Source organism: Misgurnus anguillicaudatus, unplaced genomic scaffold (assembly GCF_027580225.2).
Source record: "Misgurnus anguillicaudatus unplaced genomic scaffold, ASM2758022v2 HiC_scaffold_29, whole genome shotgun sequence".
NCBI lineage: Eukaryota > Metazoa > Chordata > Actinopteri > Cypriniformes > Cobitidae > Misgurnus > Misgurnus anguillicaudatus.
In genome coordinates this window covers 7,607,118-7,628,729 of record NW_027395279.1, presented here as the reverse complement: position 1 = coordinate 7,628,729, position 21,612 = coordinate 7,607,118, and the positions used below count along the sequence as shown (strand labels likewise).

The window sequence follows — 21,612 nt, the reverse complement described above, 5'->3', positions numbered from 1 at the left end:
GTAATCCACACGGCTCCATGACCTTCTGAGTGTAATCAATGTTATTTTGTAAAACAAAAAATACATATTTAAAACTTTAGAAACGATAATGACTACTGCCAGTAACATACAGTACTTTTTAAATGGGCACTGCCCCAGCAGCATTTGTATATGTTTCCGAGGAATATTTATTTACAAATTATTGTTTTAAATGTCTCATATCAGCAGTTTATTATTCACAGGTTTTTATAATGGAAATAAATGGCATTTCTAAACTAGCTTTATGTTGGTTTAAGACAATGGACACCTGACAAAATTTTTGCTTGAGCAAACGCGATGCAAAAAGGACATTTGTATATAAACCAATATATCAACTTTGCAACACAAATCATTTAATGAAAGTGACTGAGTAAAAACATCTCAAACCGATGGTGAGTTCTGGCCTCACTTATTCATATTCTTATTTCTGAGCTTATTTTTTAACATTCATTTTCTTTCATTTACTGACTAACAAATGTAAAGTTGGTGTTAACGTATAAAGTGTGTTTTAGGAGATTGTTGACTGACTCGCCCTTCACAGAAGAGATGAAGATTGTCGTGTTTGCTCTTCTCCTCTCAGCTCATTGTGAGTTGACAACAGCTCTGATAAAACAACACTTTTATAGTGGTACTAAATCTCTGACATGGACACAAGCTCAAATCTATTGCAGAGTCTACTACTATGACCTGTCCAGTCTTGACAGCCGTGAGGAAATTGCAGCATTAAGCTCTGTAAGCACAAGCACACTTTTTATTTTAAACCCATTCATCTGGGTTGGTCTGCGACTGATCTCTGCAAACAACTGGCAATGGAGTAATGGAGCCAATAGCAGTTTTATCATCTGGGCACCTGGAGAACCAAACGAACCAGGCGGTGACATCTGTGCTGCATATAAAAATGGCAGTTTGTATGACTTCCCCTGTACTGATTCATACTCTTACTACTGCTACAAATGGGACCCTAAACTGATTGTGGTTAAAGAGAATAAGAGCTGGGAGGACGCGTTACAATACTGCAGGACTCATCACACTGATCTGGCCAGTCTGCCAACAAAATTCCATCTCATGCAAGCCAAAGAAGCCACTGCTGATACATCAAGTGTGTGGACAGGTCTACGGTTCATGGCACGCTCATGGTTCTGGTTAAGTGGTGAGAGTCTGGGATACGTTAGTGCCCAGCTGCCAGCCTGTCCTGCCAAAAACATCTATTGTGGATCTCTTAACCTAAAAGCTCAGAGCTGGGAGATCAGAGACTGTATGGAGGAACTTAACTTTGTCTGCTATTAGAAAGAAGGGTAAGTGTCAAAGTATATGCAATATATTTTGTTTATAAATCTATGCTTTATACTTTTTTGCTTTCATGTGTGAATATTAAGTGTTTACTATACAATGATTATATAATGTTATCTAATACTGATATTCAGCTGTGGATCTCTTTATTTTTGTCTTTAAGGCTTTAAGAAGATTGCAGGGAAAAGCATGACTGTCTAGATAGCCATTCATTTTATTCAAAATAAAAATAGGCTAAATTAACAGAACTTTACTCAGAAGTAGTGCATATGTGCATATTTGATCTGAATATGTATTTTCTTTGTTACTGAATTTAAAAACGTGGAATTATTCTGCATAATTTTGTTTGTTGTGCTTTTATTTAACCCAAGCAATGCGATGATGCATACAATTCACTGCAGTTATTAAATGCTTAAACTGAGAAATACACTTTACAAAATGTGCTGTAATTATGCAGCTGGTTGCCAGTAATTTACTGTAGAAGATAAAGACTGAAAATGTTTCATTTTCATTTAACTTTGAAGAAACTGTTGCCAGTAAATAACATAAAAGTAAAATCTACAGTAAGTTACTGGCAGCTAGTTGCCAGTAATACCCAGTAATGCTGTAATTTCTACAGATTTTTTTACAGTGTACCATACCTTATAAGTTATGTGCTACTGTATATTGTATATCTTTTAGCCTATCTTTAAACAATGGTGCGTGTGTGTACCAACCGATGTAAGAGAGGTTTGTTAATATAATATTATTTAAAAAAAACAGTAATGTATTAGATTAAAAATGCTTTGAAAATATAAGATTGTAGGACAAAAAAGGCAGAGACAAAAGAGCAATGACATATATCTGCTTAAAATCTCCTGTCATCAGTCATGTTTAACTTGTGTCTCTCCATGATATAAATCCATGATTTTACATCTTTGTTTTAAAACTGTTTTTAACTTTGCTGTTAAGTTTTATTTTGTCTTTACTTGTATGTGTATATTACTAAAGTACTATTATAATAATCCCAAACAAACATCTACAAATATTGTTTCTGATAAAACCTTGACCACAGATTAGTCTTTTGTCTGGGTTGTATCAATTGAATACTTGAAGATAAATGCATACATTTAATCTGGTGAAACTACAAAGAAAATGAACAAAAAGTGCATGGTTTTCAGGGCCGGCCCGAGGCATGAGCGAACCAAGCGGCTGCTTAGGGCCCCGCTGGCCACCAGGGGGCCCCCGCCCCAATCGTTTTTTTTTATTTATTTTTTATACAATTAAATAACTTAAACAGGTAATATAAATGGATGAATGAATCAATACGAATTTATAAATGAATAATTAAAGACAAGAAAATTTTGATTTGCAGACAACTATGTGTCTGCAGTGCTAGCGTTTTAGTCAGGCGCAACATAGACACCTGCGCCACCTGCGCGTCGGCGCGCAAGTGCACGACGTGGTCACTCACTGTAAACAATGATGAGCCATTTATCATGTCACAAAAAAGGATATATCCCTCTGGGGCCGAAAAGAGAACAAAGAAAAGGACAGAGGATGAGAAAAAAAGAGCAAGATAAAGGTATGTTTGCATGATTATATACAGTATGTTTAATTTGTGTTAGTGGTGTGACAGATCGACGTTAATCCGTGACCGTGATCGACCCACGGTTCGGCTCGCATGCGCTTAAATATGAAAGTTTATCATTTGCACGTGTTTCAAAGGCTTGCAAAAGTTAACATTTCAAGTGATTTTAAACAATTTATCCCGCAAAAAGGTGCTAAAGTGAGCAGTATTCTGCATGCCCATGCGGTTTAAATTGTCCAGCCCAGCTCCCTTCAGAGATCAGAACACTAACACTTGATGTTTAAACTTTAGAGAGAGTTACGCTATTTTGTGTCATACTGTAGTCCATTAACATACATTTGAGGAATAGAGCACTGAAAACAACATAACGTTTTTATGCTCCGCCGTCTGTATTTCCGTCTGTGTGAGCGCGCCCGCGCCGCATATAAGTGCACTTAGTAGGGCACACATGGAGAGACGAACATAAAATCTTTCTGTTCTTGACAGGGCACATACAAACAAAATTATCTCCACAGTACTCTTTTCCAATAAAAACATTTGTTTATGTCTTTGGACGGTTTATGTATAGATTAGGCAGAAACCAGGTCCGTGCTTCTCTTAAAGAGACAGTAACCTTAATTAACCTATTTAAGTCTGTGTCATTAATGTTAATCAAACCTTCCAAGACAAAGAGAAAATCACTTCTGTAGCTCTAAAAAAGAATAATTATATTTAATTTATACAATAAAGTGTTATGATTCATTTGATTTGATTTCTGTACCTAATGCTAATTTTAGCCCTTACTTAATGTGCAACTTTGTTCTTTTTATAAATGTTTGTAAGTAATTTCCTCATTTTTTATTAGTTTTTCCAAACCCTTATTCTGCTGATCCGAAAAATGATCAGATCTGTGCCTCAAAAACCATAATGTGATCCGAACCGTGAGTTTTGTGATCCATCACACCCCTAGCTAGCATTGCTGTATGTGTTGAAGTGAACGTTCCAACATCGGTAACGTTCCAGCTTCATAGGCAAAGCACATTCGCTCTCTGTCTAAGATCTTTGGTAAGAGATGGTATTGGACTTTATGAGAATATATACCAATACCATGTTGAGTAGGGAGATTTCTGTGATGAAAACTTCAATCTTATTTATATGGTGGGTAGTGATGTAACAGTGCTATCCTCATATTTATTTATTTATTGCTTGTTGTGTAAGTAATGAAAAATTAGGAAAATAAACTCATTCTGCTCGATCAACTATGCACTTATCCAATGCTATTTTTTTCAGGAACACTGTTGAAGTACTTTGGAGCACAACCAACTCTACCCGCCCCTGATGTTTCATCAAGTGTCAGTGCCTCCACAGCTGATGATGCAGCAGATGAGGTTTTTCTTGTTGGCCAATGTTAACATTCCATAGCCTGTTAATATGACATGACACATTGAAGAATAAAGTATTTTATTTAAGTATAGATTTTTTTCATTATTTAACCTCACTGTATTCATTTATAATGTAACATTAGAGCGTGACATTTGTGTCCGCGTGGTGGGAGGGGGGCCCCCAAACACATTCTGCTTAGGGCCCCTAAGAGGCTCAGGCCGGCACTGATGGTTTTCACCCACATGTCTTATAAAAGAAATCCTTGATCTTTAAATCTGATCTTTTTGATAAAATAAACATTGGTTTAGCTTGACCAAATGTTTGCATGTTTCATTTCATTACATATATTATTTTCTGAAACTATAATTTAATATAATATAATATAATATAATATAATATAATATAATAATATAGCTGCAAGCAGCGATGCCGGGGTCAAGCTAAAAAGGGCACAGAATGAAGTATTGGTTGATGACCGTCATGATTTAAGATTTAAGAAGTTTTCAGTAGATTAAGGCAAATATAGCCATTTTTCAAATCTTGAGTGCTGTGTAGAAACAATGGGTTTTGCCTCAGGTCATGTTTGTGATGACACCCACCAAATTTAATATACATATGATTAAGCAATGTTGAGACATAGCCTCAAATGACTTGACCACTAGGGGGCACTGCACTAAAACAATAGATGGTGCCTCAGGTCACGATTGTGAAGACACCCACCAAATTTGGTGTACATACGATTAAGCAATGTGGAGATATAGCCTCAAATGACTTGACCACTAGGGGGCACTGCATCGAAACAATAGATGGTTCCTCAGGTCATGATTGTGATGACATCCACCAAATTTGATATACATACGATTAAGCAATGTTGAGATACAGCCTCAAATGACTTGACCACGAGGGGGCACTGCCCCGAAACAACAGATGGTGCCTCAGGTCATGATTGTGATGACACCCACCAAATTTGATATACATACAATTAAGCAATGTTGATATATAGCCTCAAATGACTTGACCACTAGGAGGCACTGCACCGAAACAATAGATGGTGCATCAGGTCATGATTGTGATGACACCCACCAAATTTTGTGTACATATGATTAAGCAATGTGGAGATATGGCCTCAAATGACTTGACCACTAGGTGGCACTGCACCGAAACAATAGATGATGCCTTGGGTCATGATTGTGATGACACCCACAAAATTTGATATACATATGATTAAGCAATGTTGAAATATAGCCTCAAATGACTTGACCACTGGGGGCACTGCACCGAAACAATATGGTGCCTCAGGTCATGATTGTGATGACAAATCCAAATTTGGTGTACATACGATAAAGTGATCTGGAGATAAAGCCTCAAAACCCTTAACCAGTAGGGGGCACTGAAAAGTTTACAAGGGCTTTCAAAAAATGTCACTGATGAACTAGGTGGTGCTGTAACAAAACATTCCATACACCCTCAGTTCATGACATTTACAAGTTGTAAAACATTCACCTATTCATACAGTGTCAGCCACACAAGAGCCATCCAGCTCATCGGGAACATTTGGAGTTAGATGTCTCACTCATGGACACCTCATCACTTGGTCAGGTGGAGCTGGGGTTTGAACCACCAACCTTCCGATTTGTGGACAACCTACACTAACCACTGAACCACTGCCAATACACACATCAATGTGCAAAACCTTTGCGAAGATATAGCCTCAAATCCATTTTCGTGCTCACCATTATATTTGTTGATGTGCTATACAACAACTGACAAAAACTTTTTGTCTAGAGCCTAGATTGTGTGTACCAAATCCAAGCCAATCAAACGAACGCTGTTGGAGGAGTTTTGAAAAAGTTGGTATGCTTTGTTATTGAAAATGGCAGACAGAAAACGTTTTGATATCATTTGACTCGGCATGCCTCAAGGAATCTAACAATAGCTTTCATGAATTTAGACTCAATTTTGCAGTAGTTATAAGCAAAAAAAAATCACTTTTCAATGACTGTTATGACATATAACTCATGGACATCTTGCCACTTGGTCAGGTGGGGCTGGGGTTTAAACCACCAACCTTCCGATTTGTAGACAACCACCACTAACCCCTGAACCACTGAACCACTGCCAATGTGCAGAACTTTTGCGAAGATATAGCCACAAATCCATTGCGGCATGCTCATCAACATGCTCATACTAGGTGGCGCTGTACCGAAACTGTGCACGCACCCTCAGGTCATGACTGCCATCAAAACTACCAAATCTCATGTGAATATGTTTAACTTTGGCGAAGATACTGCCTCAAATCCATTTGTTCCCAATCTGCGTAAAATTCGTTGACGTGGTGTACGGAAACGGATTGGCGAATCGACATGAATTCCATAACTTTTTGCCATGAGTGTCTCTAGATGCTACACACCCATTCTTTACGCAAATTGGACAAAAGCTCTAGGACGAGTTCGAAAAAGTAGGTTTTACAAACAATTCAAAATATCGAAATAATTAGCATGACGAAAATGATGTCATATGGTGCAATCGAATTGGCATGAGCCAAGGAATCAGAAGAAACAAGAATTGCATTTCTATGACGTACAGGTCAGCAGTTGTAACCAAAAATGTAAGTGAAAATTTGGACTGTTGGTGGCGCTATCGGGTTTGACATAGACACTCCAAATTTGGTGTGGGGACTATTTGGAATGTCCTCTTTGAGTGTGCCAAATTTCATAACTTTCCTACAAAAAAAGTTAAAATTCAAAATGGCCGACCCCCAAAATGGCAGACCGAAAACCTTTTGGTATCGTTTGACTCGGCATGCCTCAAGGAATCTAACAATAGCACTTTTATAATTTTAGACTCAAGTTTGCAGTAGTTATAAGCAAAAATAGCCATTTTTCAAATCTCGTGAACACTAGGTGGCGCTGTGACAAAACTGGGCACGCACCCTCAGGTCGTGACTGCCATCAAAACTACCAAGTTTCATATGAATACGCTTAACTTTGGTGAAGATACAGCCTCAAATCCATTTTTTCGCGTTCTACGTAAAATTCATTGACGCGTTATACGGTAACGGATTGGTGAATCAACACGAATTCCATAACTTTTTGCCATGAGTGTCTATAGATGCTACACACCCATTCTTTAAGCAAATTGGACAAAAGCTCTAGGACGAGTTAGAAAAAGTAGCTTTTACAACCAATCCAAAATATCGAAATAATTAGCATAACGGAAATGATGTCATATGGTGCAATCGAATCGGCATGAGCCAAGGAATCAGAAGAAACAAGAATTGCGTTTCTATGACGTACGGGTCAGCAGTTATAACCAAAAATGTAAGTGAAAATTTGGACTGTTGGTGGCGCTATTGGGTTTGACATAGACACTCCAAATTTGGTGTGGTGACTATTTGGAATGTCCTCTATGAATGTGCCAAATTTCATAACTTTCCTATGTACGGTTCTATGGGCTGCCATAGACGCAATGGCGGAAGAAGAAGAATAATAGATAATAATAATAATAATAATAATAATAAGAAAACTAACAATCCCAATAGGGGTCTCGCCCATTCTGGGCTTGACCCCTAATAATGTGGTTTCTGAGGAGAAAAAGCAATAAGCAATAAAAATAATTGACAGTCAGTCCCTAAAAAACCCAGCCCATTTATACTGAGAACAGCACATATGCAAAACACTTCACTATTCACTTCTATGTGTTTTATGGTGCACACCAGAGTGAAGGCAGCAATGATGTAATACAGAAGCCAATGACTCATCTATGTAGCCTACTTATCAAGTCTGTAGTTGTAAGTGCCCAGCAAGTCCGTTAGTACTTACAATACACAACGTGTGTGCATCTGATGAAAGCGTCTATAAAAAGAAGTGCAGCACGTGGATGTGACTTTCAAAACAAGAGACGGTTGTTATCACTATAGAAACCGGAGGCGCGCTTGAGATTGCACATGCGCTGTGGCGCTGACTATTGACTCTGATCACAGCCGGTCGTTCTCCGATTAGTGTTGGCCGATATGCCCCATAATGAGATCTCTCCTATCGTAGTATCGGGAGGTGGGGCAATAGTTTACTCATTTATTTATTTGTTCATTTTTAACTAATTTATGACAAGCCACTTGATTGGTGGACAAAAAAAGAAGATGATTTCCTGTCATGACCGCATTCTTCTTAAAATTGATGCCATTTATCCGGGGGTCTCATTAAAGGCGCTCTAAACGAATCTGCGAGACGTCAGTTTTTGTTGATGTTTGAACTGTTTTCAAACAAACGGAGCGTAGCTAACTCCTCCCCCTCCCTTTCGTGCTTTCATGAACGTGCCCAACCCCCACCCCCAAATCCTTCTTGTTGTTTATTGGCTGGAACACTTTGTTTTGTTTCGTGGTGCTAGGTTTGGCCACTGTGTTTAAGTTTGTGGAGCTTGGGCTGTCTACAGAGATCGCGTTTTTTACAGTTTGATCAGCAGACAGGCATCAAGCAGATAGTGAGGAGATGTTTGCTGTATGTAACAAAAAATGTTTTATGGTCCAAAACGCGTGAATTCACTTAGAGCACCTTTAACCTGATAAGGAACACTGTGCCGTACACGGTACACCCCCTCTCTTGCACGTGAGGCTGCATAAACGTCATTGTAACTTTGAAGAATTAGATCTTCAAAATATACGATCATTCGGCACATCGTTGTAAAGCTTAGACTTTCGGGTTTCCATTAATCGCACACACAAAGCATAATATGATTTTTAGCAGTCATAAAACTGTAATCTAGTTGTTAGTTACCTGAACCGGGCGGCGCCGATTTAGGATATTTACTTACCTTCAAAATCTTCCCTTTATCTGCTTCGGTGAAATTGTCCAAAACAAATTGTTCATAATTCCCCAAAAGTCCAAGGAAATGGAATATCCAAGCCTTTTAATCCAAAACGATTTGTTCATCTCACAATCTTGATGTTTCTGACCGAATTATGATATAAATAGTGTATACAATTAGTTCACTAACGGACATTCGTTAGAATCTCACTTTTCATTCACGATTTATAATGAATATATCCGGATGTCACGTTTATTGTGCAACGTCTGAGGAACAAATACGCCCCCTTGTTGAATTTCAGCCTTTCCATAAGAGGCTACAGCTCAGGTGCTCTTAAATTTCCTGCGTACCAAGGAGGGGGGACAACACGCTTGCTATCGGGGTGAGACTGGGTTGATCGGCCATATGTCTGACTATCGTCGATGGATGATAGTATCATTTATCGTCACAACCTTATATCTGATCGACTTAGCTATTAAAAAATAGGGCCGATATTTTGTTGTCATTGCATCACAGAACTAAAGAAAGCTAAAAATAAAAGAACAGCTCTCTTGGTCTGACCTACAATGGGTTAAAAAGGAAATAACGCAAAGTCATTTGCATGATTTGTTTCTCAAGTTTGCACTTCTACCAGTTTGATTCGGAGACCAGAATGGACTAAGAGAATAGTCGTGTAAATTGGAATGCGTCTACTCGCCCCAAGACCAAACAAATCCCAATCTAATCTGCTTTCGGCTCCCCTCAACCAGCATTGGCCTCAGCCAAGGCCACTGTTGGAACAACAACACCCCTGGAAGAGCATTGCTGTGAGACTCTCTTGCCCCCCCACACACACACACACACTTTCACTGAAACCTGCTGATTGTTGACTCTGTCTGGGACCAGGGGCCCATTTCAGAAAGGTGGTTAAGTGAAAATTCTGAGTTTGTTAACCCTGAAATGAGGGAAACTCTGAGTTTTCTGTTTCAACAAGGGAGGTAGGTTAAACCTGAGACAGCGGGGTAAGTCAAGCCTGTTTCAGAAGGAGAGTTCACTTATACTCAGAGTCTGTTTATGGGGTAACTTACTCTGTGAACCTAACCTGGTCGGGAGCAGGTTTTATCCTGTAAACTCTGAGTTTTTTGTGGTCTCCTCCCCTTTTTTAAAGGAGTAGCGGTGTTTAATCTTGTTAGTTGCTTTAGTACATTGATTCATTGCGCCCATTTTTATTATGTACACTGTAAAATATTTTTAGCTGTCTTTTAGTTACAATTAAATTGCCAGTGCAAACCATTTTAACTTACTACTTTATATTTTTATATATTATACTAAACTTTCAACTAAAAAATTAAAACAGTAAATTGAAATGACTTGTAAAGCTAATATGATATACTTAGGTGCATAGATCGTCTTAGTGACTAAAATGTCATGTACTTTTATAGAGAATCCTGTAGATGATGATGTTGCATTCATTTGTAGAAAGTTAGATTTATGTCACGAGAGGACTTTGAGACCCTGAGTGGTTTTTTTGTCATATCCACTTATATTTATGTGAGCGAAATTATTATTTTTTGCAGTCATTTTAGAATGTAATATCTGAGCTCCATTGATGATGGCTTTTCATTGTGGCTGTGCACGCGCTTAACTCAGAGTCAACCTACTCAGAGTCGATTGAACTAACTTACATCAGCTGTTCTGTAACCGAAAACTCAGAGTTTCCTATCTCAGAGTAAGTCAACTCAGAGTTCAAGTTTAAACTCAGAGTTGGTTGAACCTCCTTATTGAAACGGGCCCCAGGTAAACCAGCATAGACCAGCATAATTCCCATGCTGGTCCATGCTGGTTTGATGCTGTTTTTTTCAGCAGGGTTGACATTACAATTACGTTTTAAAGGTCCATACTGAAAAAAAACACAAACTTACCACTCAGAAACATCCATTAACAATTTCCAAACAATGAGTTGTTCCTCAAAATCTGTATTTTCCTATGATACAGGCTTAAACATATAGGGGTGGTTTCCCAGACAGGGGTTATCTTAAACCAGGACTAGGCCTCAGTTTAATTAGGAAATTTAACTAGTTTTAACAACTATGATTTCCTAAAAACATTACTTGTGTGCATTTTGAGGAAAAACAAAGGGCACTGATATGATATTTAAGATATGTCAGTGCGAGTTGTTTTCAGTTTGGAGAGCTCTTAAATTTATTTTAGTCTAGATTTAGCCTAATCCCTGTCCGGGAAACCGCCTCATAAGGTCTGTTTACTAATGAGCTACTGACATGAGCCGCAGAGCAATCAGAGCAGAGCAGAGAGCAAACTTAATTATTCACGATCCTTCCAAATAGGGCAAAAATAGACTATTTCATTCAAAGGACATATCCTGAGGTTGTAAATGGACATGTAAAAACATTTCTGGATAATTTTTGAACTTAATAAAGTCACAAACCTTCTATGTAAATATCAAAGAACAATTTAACAGATTATGTCAATGCATTCCTTGGCACCTTTAAAATTACATTAAAAAAGTGTGAATTTAATTAAATTATGTTCAGGTTTAAACAAAAAAGTCAGTGGGTCAGTTTATCCCTTCACATGGATTAACTTACCCATCAGCTGGGGCATGTTAAGCCACAATAGCACTTTTTTTTTGAGAAGTCACCTTTTAAAGCCCTTTGTTATTAGGGCATTCTTATCATTTCATTTGACAGGAAACATCCTTAAATAAAGGTTGATGTTTTTGTTTGACTTGTGTCTCATTTTTTCATGCAGAGAAGGCAACATATGTAAAAATCGGCTCATCTTACCCCACTCTCCCTAAAATTATTTTATAATTAGCCTAAATATTGCAATACTTTGCGCTTAACAATTGATTTTCTGTTTAAAGCAAATTCAACTCGTGGCAATGTGGGCCCACTTAACCACATGAAATAAGAGCCTAAATATATAATCACTGTACAACATCTTTTTTCCTTTACATTTGCGTTTACATAAGATGACCCAATAATTCAACCTTAAACATACTTGTTGTACAGAAATTAGTTAACTCTAACAATTGAACCTCCTAAACATACAAAAATACATTAATAATCATCATATTTAACTCTGACTGGCTTTTTTATGATGACAAGCAGTGAAATATAATATCATTAGTTAATGCATAAATCTATGGAAGCCCATTTCCGCCATATAAGAAAAAAAATCATGCTCTGATAAATCATAATTATGAGTTTAAAAGTCATAATTATGACTTTAAAAGTCGAAATTATGAGATAAAAAGTCGAAATTATGAGATAAAAAGTCAAAATTATGAGATAAAAAGTCATAATTATGAGATAAAAAGTCGAAATTATGAGATAGAAAGTCAAAATTATGACTTTAAAAGAGATGATAAAAAGTCGAAATTATGAGTTTAAAAGTCATAATTATGAGATAAAAAGTCGAAATTATGAGATAAAAAGTCATAATTATGAGATATCTTTAAAAGTCATAATTTCGACTTTTTATCTCATAATTATGACTTTAAAAGTCATAATTTCGACTTTTTATCTCATAATTTCGACTTTAAAAGTCATAATTTCGACTTTTTATCTCATAATTATGACTTTAAAAGTCATAATTTTGACTTTAAAAGTCATAATTATGAGATAAAAAGTCATAATTTCATAACTTTTTATCATCTCATAATTATGACTTTTAAAGTCATCATTTCGATTTTTTTATCTCATAATTATGAATTTAAAGTCATAATTTCGACTTTTTATCTCATAATTATGACTTTTTAATCTCATAATTATGACTTTAAAAGTCATAATTTCGACTTTTTATCTCATAATTATGACTTTTAAACTCATAATTTCGATTCTCACAATTTCTCACAAAGTCACAATTTCGACTTTTAAAGTCATAATTATGATTTATCAGAACATGATTTTTTTTCTTATGTGGCGGAAATGGGCTTCCATATAAATCAGCAAAACTCACCAGAGTAAAAAAATCACAATCAAAGGCATTGACTGTTTCAGATACGAGATGAAACAACAACCTGAACAATCAACAAGAGTCTTAGTAAACGTAAATATTTATTGAAATAAAGAACATAACTAACTTGAAATCATATAGCACTTTCTTTCAGCCTCGCGTGAACAAGTTGAGCTGGCTTCTGAATCATTACATTGAATGACTCACTCACATATTGCATTGTTAACCGCCCTCTAGAGGTTAGATGTAGTATTGCAACGAAAAATAAAAGTTGTGTTCTGATATTGTTTCTGTCACTCTCTATCAATTATTATTAAATATTTCTTCGATCTGTGGTGCACACGTGTGTTTTGATTCTTTTAAATATTTTTTTGCTTGCATGATATGAGCGATAAATGACAATCTTGTCTACAGTGTTTATGTGTACATCATTCTTATGTTATAAAGTAGGGTTACACAGGCTATTATTAAATAATTATACATTAAATTTATTTTTATAATGTAATTGTTATTTATAAGGTTTGCAGTTATTAACTAATTTCTGTATCCAGTGACATAACGTAAAAAAGACCGAACGACTCGGACCCAAAGACTCAAAAGATGAACGAATCAAATTTACTGTATATCTGCTATGGGCTGCATAACCTTATATTGGAAAGATCGAATGACTCGAGTCCAAAAGCTCGAGACTCAATTATGTTACCGGACAGCCTGCGTTGCGACAGAAGCACAATGTCTTGTAAACTAGGACTGACTTAGGAGGTAAGTTAATCGTTTCGGTCTCTTGTGCAGGTTTCAGAGCTTATATCAAGAAATAATGAAAAACACATCAAAAAATGACTTTCTTGGTTAGTACTTTTGTATTGTTTTCAGTAAAAATATCTAAAAAATCTTATACAGGGTATATTGGGTAAGCAAATATTTCCAGAATTTTTCTTGAATTTGGTGTTTAAGAAAAATTTTCAAGATTTTTTGCTTACTAAATTGGCAGTTTTTTTTTTTTGCTTGTTTTATGCACAGAATCACTTAATTTTTAAATTGTTGGTCTAAAAACTATACTTATTTTCTTGGGTCGTTTTGCTCATAAAGAAAAAGCATTTCATTTAATAATGTTTAGATATTTTTACCGAAAACAAGACAAAAATAAGATTTTTTTTCTTGAAAATAATTTTTTGCAGTGTAAGCATTATATTTCTTCTAACTTGTTAGAAACGTCAAAAATATAGATATCGAATTTATGCAAACAATCTATTCAAAGCATACTGATTGTATGTTTGCAAGACACTCATAAGTCATTTGTTCTAACACAAATAAAACACGAAATTCACTTATTTTGCACAAAAACAGTCATGTGCTTAAATTGTATTAAGTACACTTGAAGATGTTCCACTTTAGCACACAAAAGTACAAAAAACACTTAAAATTATACAAAATACAATTTATTACAATTAAAATACAACTAATATACAAAGTAGAAAATTAGTGGTTCCAAAATAGCACTCATGTCAGCTTATCAATAGCACACTAATAAAGTATACCGAAGTATATCAAAATGAAAAATATTTAGCATAATTTTTTTTTTACTAGGGCTGATTCATGAGTTCATTTTTAGATCAACACTAGGATCTGATTGTGTAATGCACATCGAGGTGAACAATGAGGCAAAGTTAAAACGAAAACTGCAGCGTATAGCCTAAAGTATAAATCGTATGCAAATGTATAAATCACAATTACTCCACAGATGGAAACGGTTTCTTTCCAGCATGAATTCTCACGCGTGCGTTGTGTTCTGTAAGGTTGCTTTTACTTGTAATTTTTTTTACATTGACTGCATGTAAAAGGTTTCTCTCCGGTGTGAACTCTTGCATGCCTCTTAAGGCTGGATAGATATGAAAAACTCGTTCCACACAGATGACACACAAATGGTTTCACTCCAGTGTGAACTGCCATGTGTATCCGAAGAGTGCTTTTACTTGTAAAATTCTTTCCACACTGGAGACATATGAATGGTTTCTCTCCAGTGTGAATTGTCATGTGTGTCTTAAGTTGACTTTAATCTCGGAAACACTTTCACACTGAAGACAAGCAAAAGGTTTCTCATCTCTGTGAATTTTCATGTGTACTTTAAGGTTGGGTTTAATACTGAAACACTTGTTACACTGACTGCATGTAAAGAGTTTCTGTGTGAAGTCTTGCGTGAATCTTAAGGTGTGTTAGTTGTGAAAAACCCTTTCCACACAGATGACATATGAAAGGTTTCTCTCCAGTGTGGATTCTCATGTGTGTCTTAAGAATGCCTTTAGTTGTAAAACTCTTCTCACACAGATGACATGCAAATGGTTTCTCTCCGGTGTGAATTGTCATGTGTGTCTTAAGTTGACTTTCATCTCTGAAACACTTTTCACACTGAAGACAAGCGAAAGGTTTCTCTTCACTGTGAATTTTCATGTGTGCTGTAAGGTTGCTTTTACATCTGAATCTTTTTTTACATTGACTGCATGTAAAAGGTTTCTCTCCGGTGTGAATAAATGTGTGTATGTTAAGGTTACGTAGACATGAAAAACTCCTTCCACACAGATCACACGTGAATGGTTTCTCTCCAGTGTGGATTTTCATATGTGTTTTTAAATGTGATATTTCGGTAAAACATTTTCCACACTCGTGACAAGTGTATGATTTCTCGCCAGTGTGGATTTTCGTATGTCTTTTTAAGTGTCCTATTTGGGTAAAACATTTTCCACATTCGTGACAAGTGTATGGTCTCTCGCCAGTGTGAGTTCTCATGTGTATTTTAAGTTCTTTTGTATTTAGGAAAGTCTTTTCACACTGATGGCAAGCGAGCGGTTTCTCTCCAGTGTGTATTTTTATGTGCATTGCGAGGTTTGATTTTCTGTTGAAACTCTTCCCACAGCGATGACAAGTGGGCTTCTCCTCACTGTGAATCCTTGAGCGATTTGTAGGAAGTCCATCTTTTTTCAACCTCTTTTTACACAGTTTGTCTCCTGTTCTTCGAGTTCCTTTCTGTGCAACATTCTGTATTGTTGTAATATTATGATGCGTTTCATCAGCTTTATTCAGTTCAGGATGATTGTCCTTGTTTATTTCCATCATGAAATCTAAAATAAACACATTAAATAGTTAAAATTCATGTCATGTATTTGTTCCTCATCATGGTAAAATGTTTTGCTGTAGTTATGCAGCCAGTGGCGGTTCTAAATCAAACTAGGGGGGCCAAGAAGGGGCCATTGTTTAATCAGATGGGAACATAAAAAATGGCAACACGTGATATTTAAAATTATAAACTTGATTTTACTTTACAATAATATACACATTTATTTTGAGTGCAGGTTCCAAATAGATATGGCCATAAAAACTACAGTACAGGGTACAAATGCAACCAATTATATTTATATTGTTATTATATTCCTCCTATTTTATGCACGGATATGTAAGAAAATAATGACAGCGTTTTTCAGGTATGTTGCTAACTCCGCTGTCGCGGCTGACTTTTTGGTTCCGTTCAACGAAACTCAAGATTTCCTCAGGCGGCGCGCAGTGATGTGGAAAATAAAGGCTCTGTTGGTTTGTTGATGGCGAAATTTCTGAGTTTTTATTGTTAACATCACCGGAAGAAGCATAGGTACCTTTTCGTTTTCAGTCACCACCTTTCATGTTTAACTACTGGCCGTGCGAGCTCGCCAAAGTCTGTTGTTTGCAAAATCGTCGTTGTTTTTGCTGAAGTTGAGTAAAGACATTCTTGAAATTGTAAAGACATTTAGTTTAATTGCTAAACTACAAGTGAACGAATTTTCAATAAATTTGAACGACTACCACAGGTGGTTATACCTCTACCAAAATCTGCTTGAATGGTAACGAATGGGAAGCAGCCGTATAGCCATGTAGTAGATGTCGGTATATATAGACTGAATAAAGAGTGTTATTTGGTGTAATTAGTGGTTTGTTTTATTATATATCTGACTTTTCACAAGTAGAATGTGTAGAGGATATGGCAAACAGCTTATCCTGAACGATTCAGGTCAATATCTTAAAAATTTAAAAAGTAATAGCAAAAAACTTCATATTTTCATGATTCTGTCACACATTTTCTTGAATTTTAATGGAAAACATGGGACGAAATAAAGTGATGATTTTCGAGTTTCAAATGGCCAGTATTTTGTTATTCTTGACCCCATAAACATGATCTTGGTCTCATTTAAAAGCTTTTTTCAAGCTCTTTCTATCTGAACAACTAGTTTTAGCATTTAACCATTTGTAGAACGTTGCGTCGCATTAGGATTCGCCGTATTAGTTCCGCTTTTGGCGCTCGCGTGTGAAATCATAATAAATTCATACGTTTGAATTTGGTCAGCGGGGGCGGGTGGGCGTGTAGAACTGCCACTGTATGCAGCTGTTTGCCAGTAACCAAAGAGTGTAAAAGAACAAGAGACGAAACTCTGATGCGTTTTTGGGAGAGAAGGGTCTGGCTGCGGACTACGGGCGAGTGGAGCTCCACAGGAAACACGTGACCTCCACTAGCGGGCGAGCGGAAATGCGTCACCTAATCTTCAGGCATAATAAAAGTAGTTAAAATAATCGTTTTTTTATTATTATTAAATGCTTGATAGAACAAGAAAAGAAACAAACACAATTTGTCATCATTGTCATATAACAATAAAGCAATATGCCAGAGTTTAAGTGCCAATTCCTAAAATACAGCCATTGTTCTAATATCTTTCAGGTTTAGAAAGTTCAATAGTGTCAAAATACATCTCATGTTTAAATCTTTAAGAAAAGGGGTTTGTACTTTGAAAATGTACATTTATGAATGTGATATTTGGCTAACAGAAACATAAGGTTTAATTTTTCCTTTCACATTCATGAAAGCCAAAAATTACTTCTCTGTATAAATTACGATAAACATAACATTTAATATAGGCTACTCACAAAGTCACACCAAAATGTCAGTGTGTGATAGTTAAAATAATCGTACCGAAGCGGTATTCTAAGCTTTTATGGTTTTATGACACAAAGGGGCTGAATGCTTTCTCCAGCAATTTGCACTAGACATTTAAACATAGCAGTGGAATTAAAACCCGTAGGCTATTTTGAGTGCCTCTGCCTTTTGTTCATGTTTGTTTTTAACTATACAGTTCAACTACCAATGTAACACTTTTATAAAGTAAACATTATGTTGTGATATTCAGATGTGAACATCAAATGAAACATTAAATAAATTTATATTAAAATGAAAACTATAAACAAATATAATTTAGAACTAAATCTGAATTTTGCATTTAAAGCTAAATAACAACATGAGTCATCCCAGAGTTATTGAAGTGACATTTGCAGTGAAAACTCAATAGAATGCAGTAGAATGCCAGTAAATAACATACATTCTAATCTACAGTAAGTTACTGGCAAACAGCTGCTACTAATACTGTCTTTTTTCTACAGAAGTTTTTACCTTTATGTGAAGTAAGTTATCTCATTCCTTTCATTTCCTGTCATTTATTGTCAGTCTCCAGTCTTATAGTTTACCTATTGGGGCATTGCACTTCCAAAAGCCAAAGTCATGGATCAATTCCCAAAGAACACAGTCATTTAATCCACTGGAATTTGCTTTGGATAAACCAGTTTACCTAATGTTTAAATGCAATTCTACTGAATCTAATATTTATCATGTATTTTAGTTCATTTTTTCTCTAATCAATTTGTATGATTTTCTGTGTTTGTGATTATTCCTCATCATCAATAATTAAGATTGAAAAATAAATACCAACCTCTTTGATCCTCAGTATCTTCAGTCTTTATTCTGCATGGTTGTGAATCTCTCATCTTCTCAGCTCTTCTATCAACACCAACAAGAAGTCATGAAGCTTTCAGTATGGAGTGATTTCTCTCTGTGTTTGACTCCAGCATTTATTGGTGGATTGCTGTAGGAGGAGCTTCACTGAAGGTCTCAATCACTTTGGGTGTGGCTGGATTTAGAGAGGCTTTGTTTGTCAAAATGTTATAGACCAGTCGTTTTCAACCCATTAGGGGCCCTCAACAAACTTCTAAGAGAGCCTTAAGACTACCAAAATTATCCAAAATAGGCATTAAAATAGGTTAAAACAACCACCAAGAATGAAGAAATGTTATAGTGTTTGGGTATTTTTGTAAGAAAGGTTGAGAACTGCAGCTATAGAGGAATCTATTTCAGGGTTGAATCAGTCAAGTTCTTTGGTTTATGTTAAATAAACATTCACCTGCTTAGTCAAGTCTATTTAATCACAAAGTGGTTATAAACATTAGAGAAATGAGACCATTAGTTTATAAAATAAATATTGATTCAAATCTACTGCAGAAAAGCACCCCTTTAGTTAATAAAATATTAACATGTGACAATTCTTAGAAACTTCTTAAAGAGGTCTAGCCTGACGTTGCCATACTCAATTCTAGTCAGAATTTGAGTCTGATACCGCTCCATTGAGCTATAATTATGATGCGTGTCTCAACCGAAAAATGCCTCTGCACTCAATTGGATAGACCTACGACCAATCAGAGCAACCGAGTGTGTAACGTATGTTGAAATTACGTCTTTGCAGCCTGACCGAACTGCTAGTTATTTCGCTATGACACAACATTGTGATTATACTGAGTTAGCGAATGTACATCAACACCTATTATGTTTACAACATTTCGTTTATATCACAACATGAAGTATTTACTGTCATAGAGTAAGACTATCTCTTACCATTTGTACGTTAGGTGAACTTCATCCACGACGATACCCATTACGTTTGCTTGAAAATATTGGAGCCTAGCATGTCCCTCCACTTATTCAGCAACCACGATTCCGGGCTTCCGAAAAGAAGCTGGCAACGACCGCTAATTATATCCATCTCGTCGTGCACGCTGAGTTGCATCGCCGTGATAACGTTAGCCTTTTCAGTTGCGACCAACTTTTGCCGAATAGGACATCAACAAATGCCCTGCTCGCGTTTCTCTGTTCCTCTTTTAAAATCAATGCTCTGTCGATATATTTTAGAACAGACTCAATGTCAGAATCCACACATCTGAACTCTACAGCGGCAGCCATTCAACACACGCGCTCTTTGGTGACGTGGTTCATTACGTTACTGTTGATTATCTGTCCATCATCGTATAAAGCCCGCCCTGACAATTTGATTGGTTCGACCAGCATTTGTTCTAAAATAGTAGCTCCTCAACGGAGAAACCCCAGACCCATCTTCCCGTTTACAAAATCTTGTGGGCGGGGCTAAGATGGGCTGGCACCCAGGCTAAAAGAGGTCTGTTAAAATCTTAAAATCTGTTATCATTTCATCACACTCATGTTGTTCCAAACCTATGTGTTACTATCAAAATATACTTTTTTGTGTTCAACAGAATAAAAACCTCATACAGGTTTAGAGTTTTTCCTGTGTTTTTGAAGCTATGATTGTGTTTATGGTGCGCAATATAAAATGTGTTCATGTTTCACGTGTAAAAAAAAAATGCTGTATTTTTCACACAATTTACTTATCTGTATGTCGCAATTTTCAAAACGGTCTGATGTTTTCCTTTTTCTACGAAGTCCCTCTTTCAGAAATAAGTAACGAGTTCTGTTTGTGTAGTTTGTTTAGTGTGTTGTGATTCGACAGCAGCTTAGCAGAGCCGTTTAAGTTTAACTGGCGACTGTGGGAGTTTAGTCAAAAACTCTTTTATTGACGTCATTCAATCAGGAAGTAGAGAGCTGTAGTGCAAAAAGGTCTTTAGCTGCTTTAAATGGGACTTCTGTTAAAGAAAATATATCACTTGGCAGTGAACTTTGAGTGTTAGGTATTATTTATGCTTTATTACACACTAACTAAAGTTTAAAAATGGCATCAGGAAAAACAAGACCTTTTAAACTGCATGCTGGCCCTTTTATTGTTTCTGGACCCCAACTTGAAAAGTCTTTCTGTTCAGTTTTTATGAAATGTCAATTTTTTATAACATTTCTGAGCAATTAAAATCCATCTCTTTGAACCCCCAAACTTGAGAGTTGACAAACTTGTCACATACTTTTATGACATTTCATTATACATGCCTCAGCCTATTTAAACACAAACATGTGCTTTGCATAGCAATTTACATGAGAGCTTAAGAAATCACCGTAATGAATTGGGTGTAAATCAGTCTGGAATAATGGGCTATCAACAGCTCCATTAACACTGATGTGACTGAAAATAAACATTTCAAGACGACCAACAGCTCTGTTAACACTTCTATTAACCACATGCTTGTGCAGAATTCAGAATTTAATTTGGGTCATGACTCCTGAATTCCAATTTAATTCTTGAATTTGAATTGATGTCAAAAACAGGATCTATAATTACAATTTGAATTGAAATTTCGACTAGACATAATCACGTGTTTACTGGAACAGCGCTAAATAATAAACCTCTTAAAGCACGTAAAATATATGTGTGAAGTGAATGAGTGCAATCTATGGAATCTATGACATTTTCTGCGCCAGCCCTTATTTAGAAACCTGTTTTGGAATTCGTTTAAAATCTTAAAAATGCTGCTAATATCAAACTTCTTTTAACCTAACTGTAAAAAATGACCTTTTTAGTTTTTTTATTATA

General features: G+C 36.1%; 1 protein-coding gene and 2 long non-coding RNA genes across 3 annotated transcripts; 2 read left to right on the top strand and 1 right to left on the bottom strand.

The window, feature by feature from the left end:
* Window positions 1–315: 315 nt before the first annotated feature.
* On the top strand, window positions 316–2,314 carry LOC129421929 (uncharacterized). Its single transcript, XR_012368486.1, has 3 exons — window positions 316–410; window positions 531–1,313; window positions 1,472–2,314. It is a non-coding gene; the product is annotated as an uncharacterized lncRNA (long non-coding RNA).
* Window positions 2,315–2,596: 282 nt separating this feature from the next.
* On the top strand, window positions 2,597–4,331 carry LOC141362920 (uncharacterized). Its single transcript, XR_012368487.1, has 2 exons — window positions 2,597–2,872; window positions 4,148–4,331. It is a non-coding gene; the product is annotated as an uncharacterized lncRNA (long non-coding RNA).
* Window positions 4,332–14,601: 10,270 nt separating this feature from the next.
* Window positions 14,602–19,024, bottom strand: LOC129425925 (uncharacterized). The gene is made up of 2 exons (XM_055181996.2): window positions 18,781–19,024; window positions 14,602–16,116 (listed from the first exon to the last, which is right to left on the bottom strand). The coding sequence occupies exons 1-2, from the start codon at window positions 18,833–18,835 to the stop codon at window positions 15,155–15,157; spliced, it is 1,017 nt and encodes a 338-aa protein (XP_055037971.2). The 5' UTR covers window positions 18,836–19,024; the 3' UTR covers window positions 14,602–15,154.
* Between the last annotated feature and the right edge of the window lie 2,588 nt (window positions 19,025–21,612).